Below are 19134 nucleotides of genomic sequence, written 5' to 3' on the forward strand. Positions count from 1 at the left end.
CTGTCATCATCATGATAAATGACCCCTGATTTATTATTCCATTATCAAGTGTGATATGGGGGGAAATAAAGTACTGTTCACTCTGTAATAAATGCTAAGAGTATAGCTGAAAATACACACAATATCAACAAATCATAATGTAATGTGTTGAAACAAACCCAAAGCAAGGAACAATTTAACAGTCCGTGTTTTGTTTGCTCTGCTACCACATCAGATACCTGGCCCAAACATGGTCAAACATATCATAACTAGTCATATGGACGGGTTAAGTAAGACGCCTCACTACATGGTGTCTTTATCTCATTTTAGTAAACTACCAAGATGCCAAATTCAGTTTTAAAAAAATAAAATATACCAAAAATACAAATACAGAGGTTATATACACAGAGATTACATGTGGATCTTTAAAGCATCTCTTTAAAGACTCAAAAAGAAAATATATTTCCAAAGCATTATTCTCATGTACTAACAACAGAAAATTTGCTACTCCGAAATGCAAAGAAAGCTTCCAGCTGCCTGTAACACAGCCACAATGGTTGAATTTTTACACCAAAGTCCCATCTCTGATGCAGAAAATAGCCAATGATTGTTAGAGAGCCTGGACACCCACGTGGATGACAGGGATTGAGACCATGATTGGACCTTTTATCAAGATTATGTGGTTATGGACAAATTTGTTAAAGTCCACTACAATGTTGATTTCAGAGAACTTGTTCAGTAGAAGGACTGGTTGACCTGTTTCCATTTCTACTGGTGCTTGATTTATTTCATCAGATCTTCACCATAGCTCCACCTATTTTCAACTTATCCTGGTCTGATCAGCATGAGTCTTTAAAAACAGCAATGTGGGTCTCCGTAAGCTTTAAGGAAGTTGGGGGGGGGGGCAATTTTGATTTGGGGGGACATGGTAGACCTGCACAATGAATCGAATGCTGATTAATACGGAATACTAGGTCTTTCTTTGACTTTTTTGAGTATGCATACTGTGTAGCCACAGTAGGTGTATTAGGGGCTTCTGCTGCATCATATCTGACCAACTGTTAGGGGTGGAGGGTGAGTTTTTTCAATATAAACAAGAAACAACAAAAAAGTAATCCCAAAAAATAAATATGAATTGCCATTAGGATTGGGTGGTATCCATTTTTCAATACTGTCATACCCTCCCAAAATGTACCCAGGGCTTACAGTATTACTGCCATGGGTTAAAAAGCACATTATGCAAGCACTTGTTGGTGTGCACGTGCAAGCATCAAGAGCAGAGGATTTTCATATATGAAAATGCTTCAACTAAAAAAAAAAAAAAAAAAAAATATTAAAACATTAACCATAGCACTGGAAGCACTTTACAGTTGAAGCATTATTTTAGAAAAGCCATGGGTTACATCAGGATAGAGGAGCTAACAAAGTTTCTCTTTTTTCCCTCTCCATCTATGACACATAGAGGGTCTCTCTTCCCTCCCCTTGCCCTAGAGGTAATATGAGAAATAATAATCAACTATTATCATAGGATCTGGGAATGTGAAGTAATGTTCAGTGAGTTTTTAAACATAAAAAGATCGACCTTAAATATAATTTCCATGAAGCACAATGCCACAAGTTCACTTTATAGGGAGCTTATAAAAAGTTAGAATACAGGGCACAGGTGGCCTAGTGGTTTAAGGCGTGCCCCATGTATGCAGTCGGATCCAGCCTGTGGCACTTTCACGCATGTCTCCCCAGCTTTCTCATCCCTGTTTCCGATTCTGTCCACTTTCCTCCTCTAAAAAAAACAAAAACAAAATTACAATACTTCAGCGCCTAAAGATAACCAACAAGCACATATTAACCTTCAGTAGTTAATAGTTAATGTTTAACTGTTTGACTTTAAAGACCATACCATGGTGTCATGCAGTCCTGTGCCAAGCCATGGTGAGACAGTTTCTATTCATCAGTAAATATTTTCATGCTAGTTATTTGGCAAACTATCCCAACATCCTTAACAGGAGTTCTGTCATCCCTTTAAGGGCCCCTTCACACAGACAAGTGCATTTATTATGAATGTGCGCTCATCATGCAGCACCATCCTTGAGACCCTAACCTGGGATATTACTGTATAACTGCATATTCCTAAGTGCCATCAATAATCATAACCGCAGTAAAAAAAAAAACTGAGATTATCATTTGACAAAAATGGCAGCCCTGAGGCAGGGCCACCTCTAGATCCACCCCTGAGGCTAAATGAATTAAGACTCTCAGCCTTGCAACCTACCATTACATCACATATTTTACTGTTTTGATGAGTAGAATGTATCCTCAGCATTCAGGGCCATTATGGCCTAGAAAATGAGCTTAAAACAAAATAAGTCAGGGTTATTTGCATTTAAAAATGATCTGTACAAGTCCAACTTATCCTACTTCCTTGACAAAAAATGTATGATTTCCTAACTTCTTCATGTCTTTGTGATAAGTCATCTCATAGTGTGACTTGATTTTTAAAACATATGTAAGTGAATGATTTTGAAACAGTGGGGTGCAGTTGCTTTCACCATGATCTTATCAGAAAATCAGAGAGATCCAAACAGCCAAACTAGAATGTGTTTATACTAGTATTTAAAACTAATGTAAAGATTATTTTCTACAATTGTGGCGACTTCGACTTTGATGTTTGTAATCATGACCAATTTTACATAGAAAGAGTGAAGACAGTCAAGCCTTTGTATGTTAAAGATACCACACATGTCTGCCTACATTTTAAGAAATAAGAACACAAAGAGGAAAATGATGAGGAAAGTTGAGCAAACATCTTGGTAAAACCAAACTGCAACCATAAAATAAGTCCCTCTAAGTTTACATTCCTTTAAATAAAATATAATAAATAATTAATTATCTGCCAAGTACATATTTTCAAACAAATGTAAGGGGACAGTTATAAAAAAAGAGCCAACATTAAGCATTTATGCAATGAAAAATCAACACTTGGCTGAACTTTGCAACACACAAATATTTAAAGCAACCTTGAAAATCAGTCAAACTGCAACACTAAACAAAAAGGGATTAAAATAACAAATCATGTCGAGACATTTCCTTGACACAAATTCAAACATCACTATGTCTTCAAGCAGCCCACTGAAAAGACACGACACAGTTAAAGCTTTCACTTGCATAACACAACACCCCTTGGGTGTTTTTTTATGCAAAAATGCGAAAAACAAGACAGTTAATGCCAAAGATCCGAGGACTGGCAGGTTTGCGTGGCACGCGCTCAGTTTCAGTTAAGCATATTGTTGCTGTTCCATTCACACAAAGCTCTTGTCTGTCCTGACAGTGATAACTGCTCTACACAGTGACTAGCACTGTAGAGTTTCAAGAGCTGAGTAATGACTGTATTATATAAAGACTGTGGTGACTGTGGTTTGAACTCACAGTGACCTAAATGCATAGTAACAAAAGTACGCCACCACTACCATATGCTCCTGCACACATTTATATTTCAGGCCTTTACAGCTGCTCAAAATAACAGTATAATTTATGCAAAGGTTAAAATTCCATTCATCACATGCATCTTGACTCTCATTTAACAACCTTATTTTGCATTCTGCGCAGCACCTTGAGCTTGATAAAACATGCACAGCCTAATCCTATATCATCGGTGATTGTCGCCATAATTCACAACAGAGAAAATGAGCCTTTTGGTTGAGGATAGCCTACTTTTGAAATTAGTTCCCCTCACCTCTGATAAAGTCAATCTAGGATGAAAAACAACAATGAGCACATAGCAAACACATGCTCCGTTGACCCACAACAGCATAGCGCAGGAAGAAGGAGCCTGAAGCGTCCATTGTTTCAACTGTCCACGGGGCAGCGTTGACTGACGGTTCAGCCGTAAGTAAAGTCGACACTGTATCACACTCCGAAGAGATTGTTTCGGGGGGGAAAGAGGACGCAGTGGCTGGCTGAAGGACACAGGACATTTATTGATATGGCCAAGTCCTTGAGTGCAGCAGTATATGTCCTTCAGTGACAGAGCCGTATTGCCTGGACATTAATCACTATTGTCATGGAGCACAGGAAATAAGTCCAGTTTCCCCCAGCAGCATTCGTCTTCCCTTGTTTCAACCAGCCTGCTCGAATCCACTTTGTGTGTGTCTGTGTGTGTGTGTGTTTTTTGGTTGGATGTTGTAAGGACTGATGAAATGATTCGGAGTGAAGTGGCTGTGAGTCACTCTAAATGATTAAAATGCTGCTGTGACCAGCTTGGATTATCTTGGCTGAAGGAGCGAGTGAACTCAACCGTTCACACCGAGTAATGAAGTGATGACTGATTGCCTTGATTAACATAAGTTACCCAAATAAACACTTGAATCACAATTAATGTCTTGTTACTATAATTATAGTATAAAGAAAAGCATTGTTCTCATAAAGTTAGGCTGTCATCAACAGAAATATTCCACCTCAGTCCTTTGAAATTTGTCTGTAGTATCCAGGGCTGACACCTTCCAGTCAGTTGGTCGATGAGCCCTCACCTGACCATGGTCGTACTAGTAGAGACTGGAGCAAATAGCTGTGGACAACCCAGGTAGAGAGAAGGACACAAACACAGAAAATGTTTCATGGCAGCTTTGCTCTATAACGTACAAACACATCCTTAACTTGACATAAAGATTCAGGATTTAGTTTGGATCAAAGTGGCAATGCCAGTGTCACTGCCCCTCTCTCTGTCTCATTCACTGGTGTACAAATACCTTGTATTACATCTCTGAGAGACAAGAAGAGAGACAGCCATGTCTCTGAAGTTTACATGGTTGTGCTTTTAACAACCCTATCAATCTATTTTTACATTTGTAAGGACAGAGAAGATCCTGAGTTACCAACAAATAAACACAAGTCATATAAGCAACCCAAGGCTTTTTATTACTGAGTCCATGTCAAAACTACAATTAATACCTTGCTTTTGTTGGTGGAAAGACATAACATCAACACAGTTGACAAAAGTGGTGTAATCTGAGTACAGCTTAATAATAATAATAATAATAATAATAATAATAATAATAATAATATCTTGAATTTACATAGCGCCTTTCAAGAAACCCAAGGACGCTTGTGTTTAAAAGTTAAAAAAGTCTTAATTTCATTTGGGTTATCTGTTGTATATTACTAAAAAAAATAAATAAATAAAAAAAGTTTCTTGTCCTCACTAGAGCATTTATTTTTAATTTTCTCATCAAAACCTAAATTTTTGTTTTCCTGATGTAACATTTGAACACACCAGGAAATTATATTTACACTGTAATCATCAGCTGTCTGAGCTGACCTTAAACACACCATAACATGAACGCTTTCAAGCTTGTTAAATGAGCTAATTAATGTCCATTCTGCCGATTTCAACATTGGATTAATATTATTGACTAAAGGGACTTGCTACAAAAGAGAGCACTTTTCATGACCTCTCTAAAGCTAAAGCCAGTCAGTGAAAACTACTCCCACAGTCAGAGGGTTTTTTCTCAGGGCTAAGGTAGACATGCTGCTTTATTAAGGTCAGAACTCTCCACCGTCTGTATCAATGTGTGGTGTTTCGGTCTGTGATGTAAACGTCAACTAATTCTTGATCCATAATATCTTTGAGAGACGTCCTTTCGTCACTTCAGTCTCAGTACAGCTTCACTGTGACTCACTTCGGCCATATGAGCCAGAAAAATAAAACATTTCTTGGGATCTTTTTGCAATAACAGGAATGAAGTTTTCTAAAATAGCAACACCATGATGCATAGAAAAGAAAGCTTTGTTAGGTTCATCCTTAACAGGAAAAGAGAAAACAACTGAACAATATTTGTTGAATGAAGGGCAGATAAATCACTTCTGATCAGGTAAATCAGAAATCTAAACACTAATTGAGGTGATTTGTTGTTAAATGCACTTTTATTCAGATAGGTGTGATTTAAAAAATCATGGTTATACCACTGCTGGTATCAGAAAACAGCCCGCCTGCCTTTTGCTGCCCACATGGACTGTTTGTCTTGCATACATCAAAATATATTGATACAGAATTGGTCAGTACAGCTACAAATGTACAACACATGGAAAACAGGGCACTTAAACGCTGGCAATCCAGACCCTGTGTATAGATTTTATATTTCTGCATAGAATTTGTGAGAGAGATATCCCCTTACCTAAAACTGGGCCATTTTGAAACTGTATTAAAATAGGTATCATTTTGTTTGATTAGTACTGAAGTTTAAAATTATGGTATTTTTACAATCCTAGGTTAGTTTCCTGTTTGTCCAATTCAGTTTAATGCATTTGTTTGACTTTCCAGTATCTCTCAGCAAACAACCAACCAGCAGTTTAAAAAAGGTGGCAAATTTACAGTGTAGTGAAATATTTGTCAGTCACTCAAACGCCCCAAAAGACCCTCTAAGACCATTCTTTGCTTTGCTATTGTTACTAACTGGGTCTACGATAGCAGAAAAGCTTGTTTCTTTAAAAATTCACATGTGAAAATGATATTTGCTGCTGATTTTTTGGTCTTTTCCTTCGTATAGAAAATCATTCTCCTTCCTAAGAGGAAGCATGAGACTTGTATAAAACCATACAATTCTATTCTCTTCCAAAATACTCCATTCAGAAGAACAGAGAAATGATAAAGAAAGATATATGCTTGAAAGAGTTATTTCAATGAATACATGACAGGCACAAAAGTACTGATCCCATATAAGAGTGAATTTGACAAGCTCTTTAAACGAAACATGTCAGCAAAGCATCAATGAAAACATGGAAAGTGTTGTGCAAGAATAGATCTGTTAAAGACATCTAAAATTATCTATAAAGACACAACAAGGCTGTGACAGAGCCTTTGTCTAACAGGATTTTCAAAGTCTGTGGTGGTTGAACCTTGGAGTTTCTAGAGGTTTTCAAAGGGCATACTCCCTGAGGTGGAATTCAAGATAAATGGGTTCAAAGTTAAGAGGCTAGATGCTTCACTTAGTGTTCGGTGTAGATACGAGCTGTAAGGACAGAAAAATGTCACATCCAGAAATCAAAATAAACAGTGGTGATTAACACAGCAGTGGGAAATAAAATCAAAATCCACCATGTGACATCACTTTGGTCCCATCATTTCAAAATCCATACTGCTGTTAAGAACTTGGAAATACAGCTTAAAGCTGCTGTTGAGTTTGCAACTACAATTTACTGGTACTCACAGGGATATCTTTACTGATATCTTTACACTATGTATAAATGCCTGCTCTAAATTCCATTGAATGTCATCATCATAATCAGCTTCTTTCCTGAAGGGAAGCTTTATCTAGGTCATTTTGCAGCAATAGTTGTTGCTAGTAATACGCAGGTCAAAGGTGAAATAATCAAAGAAAAGATCAGACCACATCTGTGAAGCCAAGCGATTTGCTTATGTGAATAGATTTCATTTTCTTCTAACAACCACAGTCCATCTTGTCTTTATGATAACTTATGGAGCCTTGGAGAGAAACTTTCTATCTTCTATAGCTCCACCAGAGTACTTTTCTTTTCATTTAGATGGTCTGGAACAACAGCATGAATCTTGTATGTAATTAGAACAAGTGTAAATTTATCTTCTCCTTGTTTAGAAACCGTGGCTAGGAAAAGTAGGCTATGGTGAGTAGGGCTAGGCGATATATCGAGTATACTTGATGTATAGCAGGTTTTGCCATGCACATGTATAAAATGACTATATCGCGAACATCGGGTATAAATTATGTGGAAGTTTTGAGCCATCAGCGTGAACTTCTCGCTGGAGTTTCGCTTCTCCCATTGTCCCTGAATGCATCTCTCACGGCAGGGAGCTCTTTCTCCCCCCCACCAATCCAGAAAACTCCTCCACGCATGCGAGTTTTTAATAGTAATACCGGCAAAATAAGCAAGGGAGAGGAAGGTAAACAGAGCAGCGTGGGGAGTTAGCTGCATTCAGAGACGGACAACGAGAAACAGCGCTGGATCTGCGGCGTTGAGCGGTCATTCAACTTTGAAAAGGAAGAGGTAGAAAATACGCCGCAAGATGACTCCGAGATAACGGCGGCAGTAACACAAAACGTCGCTAAAGACATGAGCACAGGGTTGTTGAAAAGCCAGGATTTAAAAATCTCAAAGACATTCCACCCAGCATGCGTGGTTTGCCTGGGCACAAGCATTTTGCTGCAAACTTCCTGCAAGAGTCCTATGTGTCACAGAGAAGACGGCCCAGCAGCAGACAAATGTGATCCACTTCTCCACAACTACGGAGGCTTATCTCAGCTTCAGTTAAAAACACCGACAATGCAGAGTTGAAATGTTCCTGCCTCCAGAAAAGCCTTTTTGGCCATGATCACACAGGACAGTTTCTTGAATAAGGTCAAAAGATGCTCTCGTGTTATGAACTTGTCAGAAACAGCGTTCATCAGCACAGATAATGGACTAATATAATCACAGCTGTGAGCCTGAATGGTGGACTAGACTGCAGGGTTTTGGCCATGGGCTGCATGTAGGATTGGTGAGTGTTGTGTAGGTTTGCTTCACCCTTAATGAGGGAAATAATCATTTTATAAACAGCAATAGTAAACATAACACAGAAAACATTTCAGGACCTCCCCATACACTGTAAATGACAGAGTATTTTATGATTTATTTATTTTTAATTTATTAATAAAAGACTGAATGAAGTCCTTTTCAAAATAAAACGGCTAAATTTGACTTAATATTGATTTTTACCCTTTCTGCATGCAATTTTATTAAAAATCCAATAGAACAGTCTATTTTAATCACCAAACTAGTGTCAATTAGGGCTGAATTAAACATTATACAGCTGCTGAGAGGACATTTCAAAATATTGCGATATGTGTGTATCGGGATATATCAAAAACATATCGGGATATCAATTTTAGGCCATATCGCCCAGCTCTAATGGTGAGTCACCATAGTCTAGTCAAGTCAATATTTTTTTTTTAAATGTAAGAATTTGAAAAAGTTGTTGGTCAAAGTGCCATGCAAACAAGGCAGCTGAAAAACAAAACCATAGTAAAAAAGAACAAGAGCATTGACATGGACTATAAACTACAGTATTATACAAGACCATCACTCTCAGATGTATGTTGCTTTGGACAAAAGCAAGACAAAAGTGAAGACAAGAAAGTGAAAGGGGTCAGAATAGTTTCTGACCTTCAGTGTAGCATTGACTGCAGCCTGATGCTACAGTAAAAAAATAAACCCTTTTTTCTCTCATTAACCTACATAGGGCTGACACCTTTCATTCGACTGGTCGGATGGTTGGTCGGTATGCTCTCATCCGACCGAGATTCCTGGTCAGCTGGCCAGACAGGTACGTGTGTGCAAAAACACAACAGTGGAGCATGCAGCTGACTGACAGCTGCAGCAGGAGAGGGAGAGAGAGAAGCAAACAAAGGCAAACAAAGTGACACAAAACATGTTAAGTTCGGATTGGTCTTAGATTGATCAGGTCTTAAACTCGACAAGAAAATACAGCCTACTGAAGTGGCAATGCAGAGTGTCTCTGGTCAGTAAATACGGGGTATAATATTGCTTATCATCAGATTAAAATGTTTACGTCAGCTTTAGTGTCTGTTACAGACAGACAGAGAGCAAAGAGAGAAAAGACGATGTGTCTTTGTCATTAAGTCACGACCAGCTTCACCTCAGTAAATAAACTCTGCATAGGTCTGATATATAAATGACACAGCGCAGGCTGGAACAAGTGATCATGTCAATATTTATAACTGTCAGTTAATACAAACAGTTGTCTGAGGATATTTTGTAGGCTATAATGCCAAAAAAATTATCATGCCATGATCACGGAAATTATATGATTAAAAGTAGGTGCACGCTGATTGTCTCTGAGTCAGCTGATATTTTAGTGCAAAATGAGGATAAAAATTATCAATGGTGCCTTAAAAGGCTCGTTATGTTGATTTTTAAGGTCATCCAGACTACCAGAGGGTGCAATGAGCAGCCTGTTATGGATTAATACCATTTTTATTCTTTTTTTTATTTTTTATTTTTTTTTGACCTGCACGACCAATGGATTAGTTGGTGTGTGGGTGTAATTCCAGTCAACCATGATTTTCTTTGGTTGACTACAGCCCTAAATCTACATTCAGTGCCCCATCATTTTTTTTATTTGTTGAAAATAAGTAACTGAAATATCACATTAAGTATTCAGACCCTTTGCAAAAACACTTGAAAATAGTTATTGCAAGTTACTCAGTTGGCTTTCACATGGAGTCAGTGTTAATTTTGTCAGCTATTTTTAATTTTAGTATTTAAGTCTTTAAATGAAATGCATTTTTAGTTTTTGTCACATTTTAGTCATTTCTATCCTCTTAAATTTTAGTCTAGTTTAAGTCAACGAAAACTCAAAACATCTTGGTGTAGTTTTAGTCCATACAATATTCTCACATTTTAGCCTTTACTTTTAGTCCAAGCCTTTATTTTCTTGTCTAAATCTGGTACCAAACCATGGCAGTGTGTTCTATGCACCCTGCCAAACCTGGGGTCACTGCTCTCTACAGCTGAGAGGCAGAATAGATACAGCTGCATTTTTTGACCGATATACCCACAGTGGAGAAATATCACTGATTTTGAATGTCAGATGGAAGCTACATTACATTTTAGTCTAGTTTTAGTCATCTTGACGAAAACTAAACTTAGTTTTTGTCCGTTTTAGTCATTAAAGAGCTATTTTTGTTAGTCTAAGTCGTGGAAAAAAGGCTGTCGACGAACATTTTTTGTTATAGTTTTAGTCGACGAAATTAGAACTTCCTGGAGTGTTTTGCAAACTCCAAGCAAGCCTTCATGTGTTTTGCACTGAGTAAATGCCTCCATCCAGCCACTCTGCCATAAAGCCCAGATCAGTGCAAGGCTGCAGTGAGGGTTGTCCTTCTGGAACTCTGTCTAGTGGCCATCAGGTTCTTGGTCACCTCTCTTTCTAAGGCACTTTGTCCCCCGATTGCTCTGTTTGGCCGGACAATCAACTCTAGGAAGAGTCCTGGTTGTGCCAAACTCCTTCCATTTGAGAATTATGGAGGCCACTGTGCTTTTGGGAACCTTCAGTGCAGCAGAAGTTTTTGTAGCCTTCCCCAGATCCATGCCTGTCAACAATCCTGTCTCTGAGCTCAGAGACAGGATCTTTGACCTCCTGGCTTGGTTTTTGCTGATATAAATTGTCAGCTGTGAGGCCTTCAGTCGAGAGGTGTGTGCCTTTCCAAATCATGTCCAATCAACTTAATTTACCACAGGTGGACTCCATCAAGGTACAGAAATATCTTAGCAAAGATCCAGGAAAACGGGAAGCACCTAAGTGAAATTTCAAGTGTTTCTGTTAAAGATTTGAATACTTGTGTAAATGTGAAATCAGTTTTTTATTTTTAATAAATGTAAAAAAATTCTAAATTTCTGTTTTCAATTTGTCACAACTGAGTACTGAGTGTAGATCAATGAGAACAAAAATTAACATTTTAGATTGTAACATCAGCCTGCAAGTACTACCTAACTTTTCATCACACATTTGATTTTCTTTTGTGATCATCAAACTTCCTGATTTGGTTTTGGGGGGTATTTTTACTCACACTGTGATTTAGCAGAAAATAACAGGATTCACTTGCAGCTGAAAATGTCCTTTTTTAAAATCACTTGTTCTCCTTGGTGGTGTTATTGCTCTGAATTCTGCCAAAAAAAAAAAACAACTTTAACATAATCCCCTGCAAAAAAAATCTGCACTATGTGAAGCCATCCAATTTGATCATATAGCTTTTCAAGATCTTCAAAGTTTCACTCACATCTTTTGATATACTTTTCTTTTATACAACGATAAATCAGTGAAGTGCCTTGATTTCTTATGCAGTAACTGCCAGCATACAGCACTTTCATCATTTCCTTCATTCTTTGAAATTATGAAAATATACACAGTGCTCCTTAATTTTATTTCTTCCAACTTGAAAGACATATGGCTGTCAAAGCACAAAGCAACATAACATCTTCCATCTAGTGGAGTGAGAATACTTTTTAAAAGATCTTGATATATGACCAGACATAGCTAACCCAAAGAAAAGCCTGGAAGCAGGTGCAAAATATGTTGATTTGATGAATTTCAAGTCTGAGAGCAGCACAAATGTTTACTTTTAGACAAGCACCAGCTTCATGAGGGGATATGAGCAATCCATCAAAAAGTATTTCCCATCTGTAAGGCCATTTGCAACAGTAACTAAGAATCTGAAATATATTCATTACAACTAATTACATCCAGCCTTGACTGATGCTAGTGTATAATGCCAGCCTTATTTTCAAGGCTGCATTCTCTGCTTTTAAAAACACAGTTCAAATACAGTTGTGTGGGAATATGTCCTGTATTTATCACAATTAGTCGTACTTTTAAAACCATGTAGCAGCTTTATAGCATCGACTTTTATTATGGAGGAGGCAGCTGTGAAATAAATAGGGATACCGCTCATGTTATAGGATATTTTCTCCGCTGAAAGCTACTTGTCTCAAAAACTAGACATCACTGCATCGTAATTCAAACAATGCCATTAATAATGAAACTGCATTGTTGTGTTAAAGTTGATCCAGTCTAATTAGACGGACAGATAAGCTATTAAGCGAAGGATGAGCTCCACTAGCAAAAGGATAAACAGCGAATTATCAGCACGAGTGAAAAGTGATTACAGTTGCAGTGTTTCCCCATTGGACCGTTTAGTAGGTGGCACAGGCAGCTGGTGGAGAGACAACAGATAACGTGCTCAGGCCGGCCGTGATGGAGAAGCACAGCATATGTTTCTGATGCTATTTTTAAAAAGCAGGAGAAAGTTACTTTTGAAATCTCCTGTCAGAACCGTACATATTGAACCAATTATCCGGAGAAGGTATGGAGGAGGGCCTTGATGATAATGATGCTGTTGCCAACATGAGCGCTGTCCAGGCAGCTGGAATCCTGCTGGCACAGCAGTGTATCAGGACCTCATTAACAACATTAATAACATGTTTGCTCACTAATATCTCATTTGCACAAACAGACATGGTGTTATTTTAGAGAGGGACAATAAAACTGTCCATTACATTTCTCAAAATGTAATTGTTATGATTTTATTTCCTCATGTACTTATTATCCAGGCTATCAATTTATGCTTTTTTAATGTCCATGTGGATACACTGCATAACACGCAATTATTTCTTCATTATCACAGTGATGCAGTCAGGTGCATTTTTTAATACCATGCTTCTGTAAAGACTTCGAGCTGTGCCTCAACTTAAAACTCTGGATATTTTTCTGACAGACAGTACTGCCTGATAGTTTTGGGGGAAAATCCAAAGACTAGACATGCAAGTCTGCTGCTGACTGATGATTATTTTATGCTATTGTTTATGGATTCTGCTACAGCTACGCCTTTGAATCTGGTACGCACTGATTGCAAAAAGACAATAACTCCCCTCTGCCCTTTCAAATCGTTTGCTTTCATGTTAATTTGAGCTTCTGCTTGATTTTTTTCTATAAAGACTGGAGTCATCTGCCCTAAAAACGGTAGATGAATACAATTGCGTGACAGTGCACAACTTAAATTGGATTTATCCTCTACCAATGTCTGTCTGGTGTGCCAGTCAGTCTGGATTTCCTCTCTGCTGCGTGTCAAGAGCTCTGAAGAGACATGCCATGTGAGAAACTCAGCCCTGTCAGGGGGCTCGGAGACTACTGGTCAATAACACCGCAAAGTAAGGACGTGGAAGAAGAGAAACTGGGGGGAATTTGGGGGCTTCGGGGGTGACTCAGAGAGGAACTGCTCTCCTCTGTTACATCACTGATCTATGAGGGGTGATCAGTGCCACAGCATCTATATCAAATATATTTGGATTACATGGCAGTTTCAAAACTATCCTTATTTTCCTGACCTACTAAACCATGATGTTATATAAAAAGAATAGAAAGAATTACAAATGACCATTAATATTCTTTCATATCAAATCACAAGAAAACTTCAAAGCATTTCAGCATCAAGCCTTTGTATGGAAGTCAAACCACAAAAGTTTTGACACACCCGAGTTTGTTTTATGATAATACTTGCATTTGAAGTGATTAATTTAGAGCTCCTTGGAGATTTCTTGGGATTTGATGTCAGAATGTAAGTACTAACACTATCATGGAGTCCAAGGCGCTGTTCTTCTTTACGTGTTTTGATGTTGATTGATATTTTTTCAGAGTTTGATGGGCTACATGTTTGGGTTTACACCAGTGAAGCTACACAATTCCTCTGTAACAGAGCTGCACATGATACAGTGCAGTAAGGCTGTTACGGTACCAGAATGAATCCATCTTGATGCGTCAATACCACAGCAACAAAACAGAAGTCCCAGGCACTGGGGATTGGTCTTCCATCCGTTAACTATACCGCTTGTCCTGTTTGGGGTCACAGGAAGCTAGAGCAAGGTGTCATTGGGCAAGAGGCCAGGTACACCCTGGACTGGTTGCCATTCAATCACAGAGCTCACATGTTAAGACAAACAAGCAGTCTCACTCACATCTATGGGCAATTTAGAGTCACCAATCAGCCTAATGAGCATGTCACACATGCACAGGGAGAACATGTAAACTCCACACAGAAAGGTCCTGTCTGACTCGGACTCAAACCAGGAACCTTTTTGCTGTGAGGCAACAGCAATAACCCTACAGCCCTAGGGAAGGATTTTGCTTTTGAAAATTTCAAATAGCTGCTGATTTGCTAAAACACTGAGAAGGCAGCTTAGTACATTTAAAGTTGTTTGCTATAACCACCATTAAGAGCAGTAGTTTCAAGTGTCACAACTGTACAGTTACAGACTGCAGAACTGCTAAGAAGCTGACTTAGCACGTCAGGAAACTAAACTGAACAATGTTGTCAAAATGATCAATTCAGCCATCACTGTGACTGTGACGCTAATTCTGATCGGGATGTTAAATCTGTTCACCTGTTAATGGGAGTGCTCTTTCTCTTTTGATTGCTACAGCCTTTGATTAAAGTTACATTTATTAGGGATGCACGATATTATCGGCCAGATATCAGTGTCAGCAGATACCGGTAGCAGTATAGTCAATATTTTGGCCATGAATATCAGCATATATTAACTGTAAAATTTGGCCATATATACTAATAAATTAGTGGGGTTTTAGGCTGGACCAACAGACCTATATAAGTTGAGATCTTTTTCTTTATGCATCCTCACTTTAAAGTGTGTTTTAAGAAAAAAAGTTTTTTCCCATCCTCAAACCTTAATTTGTGTTCAAAGGAGAAAATTTTTAATTATGTAAAACATCTTTAACTATCGGTATCAGTACTGATATCGGTATGAGCTAAAATTAATCTGTAAACATCAGCATATCGGATATTGGCAAAAATCCAAAGAGGGGGTTTTGGAGCCCGTAGAAACCAGCTCTATGCAATCTTTCCCAGAAGAGTGTCTCTTTAAATGTAAATCAGCTCCTTCTCACTCCTCCCCTCTCTTTCAAGGGGCACACTCTAAGTATATGTATCCGCTTTCATGCGTAGCACATAACAAGCTCTGATGGTAGCCATACCAGGTGAGTGAAAGGTATTATGGCTCGCAGGTATGTCGCAATGAGCGTGGGAAACATAGGATGACTATCAACAAAGGGCTGTGCTGGCTTATCTAATATGCTGTGGGCAATACATTCTCAAACTATTGAAATATATGTTCAAAACATACTATAAATAGAATCCATAAATACGATAACATGATATGTCTCCTTTAAAATTTATGACTGAAGATCTGTAGTTGCATGTAAGGTCGTAACCTTTAGATACGATCAACAATAAAAATAGTAGACTGCATCACTTCCCAAGAAGTGATATCAGAATATTTCCCATAATATTAACACTTTTGACAATGTCACAGAATTTTGTGATGATAGTTTTCCACACTTCACCACAAACTACTTGGAACAGCATATGTACTTTCAAGCATTTCAACTTTAATTTGCCTAAGACTGTCAATTTAAGTGGGTACCTGCTTTAATATATATCCCTTTCACACATACACTAAAGACTAAGGTTTAGGAGCAGTGTGGGACTCACGATCTTCCCAAAGACACCTTAAACATGCAGAACAAGAAGCAAGGCATTAATCACCTCTCATACCTTATAAATCCATCTACGAACCAACAGCGCTAACTATCGCCCTCATCCTCGTTTCTACCTACGCACATGACAGCCAGCAGACACATAAATTATACCTCCACATAAACCAAGATCAATACGATAGTAAGCCTATGATAAAACTTGAGACACCTTTGAAAACACCACAACAAGAGTCCAGAGTTAAACAGTAGACAAAGCCTGGTAATCCCCCAGAAGAGAAAGTTCAATATATTGCACTAACTCCATACTCAATCTCCTGGGTCCCCACGGAGGTATCCTTTCTCGATATTAATGAATTCATGTAATTGTGAGCAGTGTCGTGTGGATAACCAATGTTTTAGCTAACACGGGAAACGTCAGGGTCAAAGAGGAGTTGCAGGACCAGGAAAAGAGGCAGACAATTCGTACTAACGTTAAAGCAGTGGATAGTTTGCGCCATAGTCCCGCTGCTTAATCAATAACATGCACATAAATCACGGAGGCTAAACGTCTCAGCGGTAACCGTTAGACGTTATAGTCGACTCGGCTCCTTAACTGTAAAGTGGAGCCCAGGCTAAACGATTCATTTAGGAAATAGCTGTTTATTCGACATTTAAAAAGTCGTCCTTCATTAAAAAGGACATATTTAGCACTTAGTAGTTAACGTCAGGCTACGTAAAAGATAGCTAACCCATGATGCAAGTACTTACCGGGATGACAGTCTTTGTGTTTGGGCAAGGTTAAAAACATTAAGGATAAAATCCACCAGTAACTCGGTTCCCGTATTCTCCGCATGTTAGACTGATCATCGAGAGTACCAAGAAGGCAACGGGTGACAAAGTTTCTGAGTCTTTTTCCTCTTCTTTAAAAAAAATCACATACACACGACCCGAGCTGAAAACCAAGTTGGCACAGCAGCCACGAAGGCAGCGAGCGTCAAAGTAAAAAAAAAAACGGTTAGCGGGTTTGTTAGGCGACAGACAGAGTCACTGTTTTTCAAAAAGAGAGATTTATTCGCCTCCAGACCGAGCAGGGGCTCTTTTCAGCTTCGAGGAAAAGCACGTTACGCACACCACAGCCGTGCAAAAACAGTTGCAAATCTGTTGGACTCTGCCGTGCCTGTAGCGGGCTTCCAGATAGCGACATTCCCGAAGTGTGCAGGGGTCAATCGGCGATCAATCGCTGCCTTTAACTGCTAAGAAAAAAGTGGTCGAATATCATTGATTACACGTGGTCATTATTAAGTGATTATCCTCGGCGGCAGCGTGACGAAGGGCTTTGCACAATGCGAAGAAAAGTGGTCCCATTCTTCCATCCAGGAAGTAGACTAGCGGTCAGGCATGCTAGGATCTCTGGCTACTGGTCCCATCCTACCGGACAGGCTGCGCGTGAGAGGGAGCCAGCAGCGCGCGGGGCGGGAGCAGCAAAGGAGGGAGGGGAGGCGGTTCTTGGATTTGCTGAATGCAAAATGACTCGGAACGGACCCAGCGGCTGCTTTTCTGTCTGTCTGTCTGTCTGTCTGTATGGTGCTATGGAGAAAAGACTCCAGAAATCAGTAGCTCATGTCAGATTGTCAAGTCACCACTAAAGTCCAGACTGGATTCTGCTGCTGCTGGTGTCTCTTTTTTAAATGTTGCATCAAACATGTTGCATCAAACATGATGAAACACTGTTGGAATATTATCTAGCTGCAAGGCCATTTCAAAATAAAACCACAGTGGATTGAAGCATGCTTCAAACAGGGTAAAGATGAAATAGTCTGCTGTTTCAGACCCGCTTTCTGTCATGTCAGTGTTTTGTTGCTTCCTCCCAGGCCCCATTATTAAAATGACCCTCCCGTGGCCACACAGTAATGTCCCTTTGCCTCCTGCTGGCAGAGCTGTGAATGGAATACTTTAGCAGTAATCATCAGCGGGAATATCATCATGTACTGAGTGTGTACTGATTGGAGAATTATGCATCCACTGGTGACACTCCCCTAGGTAAATGTGGAGTCAGTGGTGTTCTCGCAGAACTATCCAGCTGGACATTTAATTTGAGGAATCTGATTAAATTTCTCATTTAATTACACAGTTCTCTGCAGGGCCATTGAAGACAGTCACAAGGGCCCTTTGCTTTTAATGTGGGCCATCTGCTTCCTCTCCAAAATGCCTACCTTTTCAAAGCCCCCTCAGCCTCGTGGGCATCCTCACACAGTTCTCCAGGCTGCACTACCTCCACATACACTCCACAAAACATTTCACCAAGTTATTATACTCCATACCTGACTATATTCTGGCTAATCAGGTGCAATCAACCTGAACAAAAGTTCTGAATAATTTCCAGATTTGTTTTCTGTTTTGATCTGTGATGCAACACATAATGCACATGGGTCAGTGGTAATTTGGTTTTCTTTCAACTGGAGGGTCAGGGGTTCAATTCCCTTGCATGTCGATGAGCAAAACACTTAACCCAAAGTTGGTCCAACCCCAGTGTCAGTGGCACATGATTGGTCCGTCCTGTCTCACAATCCAATTCTTGCCTGCTCAGCTTAGTGTGTCCCCCACACATTACATATTTCTAAACATAAATACTGAACATGCTCTGATCATCTCAGAGAGGGAAAGATCATTCTAACAGACACCACACCACAAGATAATCTGCTCAAACAATCTTTAGAAACAACTGTAAATTAAAACACTGCCTCACCTCATACACACACACAAGTTCAAGTTTTGTTCAAGGTTTATCCACAGTTTTTTTTTTATCTTAAAATACCGGTTTTGAGTAAAATTAATCCTAAAATGTTTACTCAAAGGCCCAACTAGGGACAACTGCTATAGCAAAATTCCCCCAAACTTAGTACATCGGTTTCCATGTTCAACCATGTTAAGTATTACAGTGCATTCAGAAAGTTTTCAAACCCCCCCTAACTTTTGAATTTTGTAATCCTGCAATATGATTCTTCCGTCAAAGAAATCTTTTTGCTCAATAATCTACACTCAGTACCCCATCATAACGAAGTGAAACAGATTTTTTTTAGAAATTCTTT

The 19134-nt window shown here is 39.0% G+C and overlaps 1 protein-coding gene across 1 annotated transcript in view; it reads right to left on the reverse strand.

The window, feature by feature from the left end:
- ca16b (carbonic anhydrase XVI b) overlaps window positions 1-17474 on the reverse strand; it is a 172186-nt gene extending 154712 nt beyond the window's left edge. The window contains exon 1 of the mRNA XM_041780135.1: window positions 16814-17474. Coding sequence (XP_041636069.1) covers window positions 16814-16898 — 85 coding nt within the window. The 5' untranslated portion in view covers window positions 16899-17474. The remainder of the gene's footprint in view (window positions 1-16813) is intronic.
- Window positions 17475-19134: the final 1660 nt, after the last annotated feature.

This window comes from Cheilinus undulatus, linkage group 3, assembly GCF_018320785.1.
Source record: "Cheilinus undulatus linkage group 3, ASM1832078v1, whole genome shotgun sequence".
In the NCBI taxonomy this organism is placed as follows: Eukaryota; Metazoa; Chordata; class Actinopteri; order Labriformes; family Labridae; genus Cheilinus; species Cheilinus undulatus.